Source organism: Rattus rattus, chromosome 9, assembly GCF_011064425.1.
Source record: "Rattus rattus isolate New Zealand chromosome 9, Rrattus_CSIRO_v1, whole genome shotgun sequence".
NCBI lineage: Eukaryota > Metazoa > Chordata > Mammalia > Rodentia > Muridae > Rattus > Rattus rattus.
Window position 1 is genome coordinate 7,873,561 of NC_046162.1, and position 6,000 is coordinate 7,879,560.

General features: G+C 48.7%; 1 protein-coding gene across 3 annotated transcripts in view; it reads right to left on the reverse strand.

Annotated features, from left to right (window-relative positions):
• The window catches only part of Abcc1 (ATP binding cassette subfamily C member 1), a 121,248-nt gene extending 115,504 nt beyond the window's left edge, over window positions 1-5,744 (reverse strand). For all 3 annotated transcript variants that reach the window (XM_032913104.1, XM_032913105.1, XM_032913103.1), the window contains exon 1: window positions 5,653-5,744. In XM_032913104.1, coding sequence (XP_032768995.1) covers window positions 5,653-5,700 — 48 coding nt within the window. In that variant the 5' untranslated portion in view covers window positions 5,701-5,744. The remainder of the gene's footprint in view (window positions 1-5,652) is intronic.
• Between the last annotated feature and the right edge of the window lie 256 nt (window positions 5,745-6,000).

The following is a 6,000-nucleotide window of genomic DNA, read 5'->3' on the forward strand; positions in this document are numbered from 1 at the left end:
TGCCAGGCCCAAGATCCTTTCCCCAGACTACAAAAGAATAGAACCAAAAGCATGCTGCCTGCCTGCCTGCCCAACTGACACTAGACTGCAGGGGTCAGAGAGAGGACAGAGAGAGAGGAGTAGCAGGAAGCTGAGTGTGGTGGTACAGGCCTGTTTGTTATTGTAGCTACTGGGGAGGCTGAGGCAGGAGGATCACAAGCTCAGGGGTCACCTAGGCGACAGAAATGAAGGACAGTCTGGGCAATTTAGTGAGACTCTTGTCTCAAAACAAAAAGTTAAAAGAGGGCTCGAAGGGGTTGGGGATTTAGCTCAGTGGTAGAGCGCTTGCCTAGCAAGCGCAAGGCCCTGGGTTCAGTCCCCAGCTCTGAAAAAAAAGAAAAAAGGAAAAAAAAAGAGAGGAAAAAAGAAAAGAGGGCTAGAGGTGCAGGTAGCTCAGTATGTTAAAACCCTAGGTTCTGTCCCCAGCTCTGCAAAACTAAAAACAAGGTCATAAACAGCACCTTGGGATCCAGGGGGCATCCCTGACAAGTTTTGATACATTTTGCAAGTACAGGCAGACAAAGAGAATAAAAGGGATTAAGAATCAAGGACAGCTCAAAAAAAAAAAAAAAAAAAAAAAAAGAATCAAGGACAAGCCCTGGAAGCTGTGACAGTCTTCAGTCCCTGCACTCAGAAGACAGAGGCAGGCCTATGTGTTAGAGGCCAGCCTGACCTACAGAGTGAGTTCCAAGACAGACAGCCAGGAAAACCCTGTTTTGAGAAAGAGAAGGAAGGAGGAAAAAGATGGCAAGAAAGAGAAGGAAGAAAGAGAGGAGAAGAGAGAGAAGAGAGAGAAGAGAATCATCATCATCATCATCATCATCATCATCATCATCATCAGATAAGAGCATAAGAGCAGAGAGATGACTCAACAGTTAAGAGCACTGGCTGCTCTTTCAGAGGACCCAGGTTCAATACCCAGCATCTACATGGCAGCTCACAAGTTTCTGCGACCCCAGTTCCAGGGGATCTTACACACACACACACATACACACCACACACACACACACAGAGAGAGAGAGAGAGAGAGAGAGAGAGAGAGAGAGAGAGAGAGAGAGAGATGCAGGCAAAACACCAATGCACATAAAATAAAAATAAATTATTTTTTAAAAAAAATCAAGGACACCACAGGATTTGTTCACAAGACAAAAGACCATCTTCCTAAAAGTGCCTCAGCTCCTCCCAGGATATAGTAAGAGGAATGTCCCTAAATCCCCACAGGAGTTCTCTGCAAGTCCTCCAAGTCAAGTTGGCAAGTCACTCACCACCAGGCTCCCAAAGTAAAACCCCTTCAAGAGTAAGAGAAGTCCGACGGGCTCCAGGAAAGGAGACCCCCAGACCCTGGTCAGCCATCCCCAGACTCTGGCTCAGCCACAGCAGGAGCCACAGCTTTCTCCTGCAAGGCCACAGAGCAGAAACTAGTTTCTCCATCCAGCCCTACCTGATTATCTTGGCCATTCTGAGCTCTACCATTCTGAGCTGCACACAGATGCTATATCCATCTGGTAAGGGGAAGAAAATAGAGACCTGACTGACTATAGCAATAAATCCACAGGCTTAGGAGATCAGAGGAAGACAGGTGAGATAGAAGGCAGTGGAAGGCGTTTGAAAAGCAACAAAGTCCTTGGAAGAGGTAAAGGATGGAAGGAGAGAGGGAGAGAAAACCAGGCAGGCTTTCCAAGGCCACTTGCTACCCCAGGAACACCAGCCAACAAGATCCATTTGCCACACTGGCTGGGTACAATGTTCTGGAAGTTGGAAAGCTAGATGGTGCCACAAACCAAATCAGGCCCGGCAACCAACTCATTCCAGAGTCTGCACTGCCAATCTGCTGCTAAATTTTGTGATGTTCTCAACAGATGCAACAAAAATCAACTATGGAGTCCCACACAACTACAAGCCCTTACATCTACTGAGTACCATGTACCAAGCAGCACTGCTCCCAGTGTTTGCCACGAACTCATTATTACTCAGTACTCAAACTACTACCATTTGCTAGGCTATTCTACATAAGGAAACTGAGGTACAGAGTAGAAGAGTAACACATCTTAGCTGCAGAGCCAGCTTCTGAACACAGGGCACACAGGGACTTTCTCTGAGCAGTCACCTACACATCGGACTGAGTTTTCCACTATTTCTACACTAGTGATGAAACTGGTACTTTTCCTATCCTTTCTTTATTTCTGTTTTTGTTTATGGAGGCCAGGGAACTGAACATGAGGCCTCACACGAGCTAGGCAAGAACTGTACCACAGAGCTACATATCCAGTCCTTCATAAGTTCACCCAGGTTGGCCTTGAACTTATGGGCCTCCTGCCTCTGCTTCTTCAGTAGCCAGGATGACAGGCCTGCTCCAGGCTTCAGACATACTTTCTAATTTTCTAATTTACTGTGTGTGACAGTATGCGTACATGGACACAAGTGTAAAAGCACACATGTATAGAACAGAGGAGCATGCCAGGTGCCTGAAACTTGCTCTTTTGGTAAGCTAGCTGACCAGTCTTTCTCCACCCCCTCAATGCTGCAGTTATGGACAAAGCCAGGGCTGGCTGTTTACATGGCTACTGAGATTCAAACTTAGGTCCCCCTGCTTATACGTCAAGTACTCTTGCCCACTGAGCCATCTCCTCACACTTTTTTCTTAAAGTAACTTACAAAGAAAGGTCCAGGACCCTTTTCCCAACCTTTTTCAAAGATCAGCCACAAAACCAGACTACCTCCTACAAGCTCTGCACTCCCACTGAATACAGCAAACCATTGCCAGCTCTTAGCTCCAACTTTCCACTTAGATAACACTGTTTCTCTTTTCTCATCCCAGACCTTTGCCTAAACGAAGGTTCTAACTTCTCAGCAGCAGACCCTAGCCCAGGAGCAAGACTCGGAGAGTGTCCCTAATGGGTGGAATCTTGACTTTTCTAAGCATAATGTTGGTCCTAAAAAGATCTAAGTATCAGGTAGTAAAAAGACAGTAGCCCACTCCCACCAAGGAGAGGAAGAGGGAAACCCAGAAAATGGCCAGGAAGTAAAAATACAAAGTGCATCAATCTCTTTTGACTCCTTATAAGCTCTGCTTCATTGATTCTGTGGGCTGTGCTCTCCTGTTCTCACACCAGGCTTCTACAATCCATCCTCCCCATCGTCTGTGGTTCCTCAGGTTCCACCTAATATCTGGCTATAGGCCTCTGCATCTGTTCCAGGAAACAGAAGAGCAGTGGATCTGGGGAAGAGCGGATGTGGAGGGAGGAACTAGGAGGGGAGGAGGAAGGAAAAACTGCAGTTGGGATAAAATATATGAGAGAAGAAAAATACAAAGCACAATGTGAGCTAGACCACACATACTGACAAACCCAAAAGACTGGGACGCTTACCCTATACCCCTGTTCTACAGTAAGTAACTGAGCACAGTAAGCAATGAAACACTCAAGATGATAAAGGTTTGTTTTCTTTTTTTAAAGATTTATTTATTTAATGTATATGAGTACACTGTAGCTGTCTTCAGACGCACCAGAAGAAGGCATCAGATCCCATTACAGATGGTTGTGAGCCACCATGTGGTTGCTGGGATTTGAACTCAGAACTCTGGAAGAGCAGTCAGTGCTTAACCACTGAGTTATCTCTCCAGCCCTCAAGATGACAAAGTTTAGAATGGGGGTGAGGGAAGGGGGATATGGATATGCTGATGCAACACTTAGCCTTGGAAGACAGGAGCCACCTACTTTAGTTTATTGTCCTTTGAAACACAATCTCACTCTAGCACGGCTGCCCCAAAACTCAATTCTCCTGCCTCAGCTTCCACAGTGCTGTGATTACAGATATATGCACACCAGGCCAAGCAACCCATTCTGTATTATGTTTGGATTCTCTAGCTAAACAGAAGTTCTTGCTTGCCTGGTTCCAGGACTCCTGAAAGGGGGTATCCAGCAAGCCTAGACCAGTGAGAGGGGCCCAAGGAAGTCTACAAGATGAAACTTGTAAGATGGGAACCTTACACCACTACAGCCAAACACAATTCATCCATCTTCATTTTCTGTTGCAAAAAAATCCCAAGAAGGCAAGAACACAAAGCCAGGTTTCTCGGGTAGGCTTCTTAGCATATTAGAGGGTAGAGAATGTCCCTCAACACTTCTTAGTCATCACTGCCCAACAATAAAATACATCCTGATATAGGCTGGCAAGAGGTTTGACAAAAAGCTTGATGACCTGAGTTCAACCCTCAGAACCCACATTGTAGAAGGAGAGTTCCACAAGAGTCTGACTTCCACATGTGCCATGGTATGCATGCACTCATACATACACATTTGTGTATGTGTGTGTATGATGTATATGCAAAAATATACAAACTGGTAGAGACTCTAATGTTTACTTTCCCTCCACCACAAGAGAAGAAAATAATTCAGGAAATACACCAGCATCCCTTGTTAGAGTGAGCCAGATCCCACTGAGTTCTTGCAAAATAATTTTGTTGTCGCCACACCGGGCACAAGGGTAGAGGACACACAGGTGTTCCTTTGTCGCAAACAGGCACCAATCTCTTGCAGACTCCTGAATGCAAATCACAAGCTCTGTTTGCAGCTCTGGAGAAACCGCCAGCCTCTTGGCTTTAAAATGAGTCATATATCCGAGTTTCTCGACCAAAACTGGCACCCTCTTCATCCAAAAGTCTCCCAGTGGGCCTTCAGAGGTTACCATTCCTAATGCAGCCTATCAGGGAGGTACCACAAAACAGAACAAATACTTGTGGGCGCTAATCATCAGCTACTAAGAAACAGGGATGGTTTTTCCTGTTTCTCAAACAAAAAGAAAAGTCATTGTGTCCAGGGTTTCCATTGTGCTCACTATCGTATTCAGGATAGTTCGATACAGGAGTGTTCTGGAACAACAGGCAAATCGCATTACGGGAACACAAAATACACAAGCACTGGGGATTAGAGCAGTCAGCCTGGGAACTCAGCCTACCTGGAGAGGGCCTTAAGTCCCTGGGACATCCCCAGAGCGGCAAGGCCTCACTGACTCAGAGAGTAGAAGGCACTCTCTTGGTTACCAGAGTCCCAGGCATTTTCCACTGCGCCCTAAACCTACAAAATGGGACAGAAAGAACCTCCTACCCTCTCTTGGCTTTTCCTTGTTGTTTCCTTAAACTTCCCTGATAGCATTTAAGCAGAAAGGAAAGAGGATGAGAGAGGGGAAAAAATGAAACCAGAGTAACCGGGAGGTAAAACAAACGGTGGGGAACCCCAATACAAGCGGTGGGAAGTCCCTTTCTAGAGTCTGGGCTTCTGCACGGTGCTCAGTGATGGGTGTGTGCTCGGTAAACGGGGATCCTACCCCCATAGCAGGCGTAAAACCCCCAATTTGCTATTTGCTGCCTCCAGATCTGGCCTCCCCTCCCGATGACAGAACCCCAAAGCATAGAGGCACCTCCCCGCACACACCCAGCTCTTCCGGAACCGGGTCCCCGGAGTCTGAGAGCGGCGGCTGCGCCGGGGCCCAGGTGGCGAATCCCCGCGTCTGCGGAGCGGGGCTCGGGGTAGGGGAGCTGCTGGGTCCGCGCGTCCCAGCGTCCCCCGCGTCCCCTGGGTCCCCGCCGCCCGGTGCCTTGGCCCACCACCTTACCCAGAGCGGATCGGAGCCATCAGAGCTGCAGAAGCTGCTCAGCGCCATGAGGGCGGCCGGCGGAGCGAGGAGGCGCAGCGCCGCGCAGTTGGCTCGCGTCACCGGGATGCAGCCCCGCCCCGCCCCGGCGCGCCCCGCCCCGCCCCGCGCGTAAGAGCCAGCTCCGCCACTAGTTGCCCGGGCCTGGGCCTGCAGGCCGCGTCTGCAGCTCCCACCCACCGCCGGTCCCTAACTAAGACACCGCCGCGAGGAACTCTGCGCTAGGCCCTTCCAACCCGGGCTTCCGGGTGATCCTAACCGTACAGCTGTTCCCCTGCTGCGGGAGAATGCTCGGTGCTTGCGTGATTT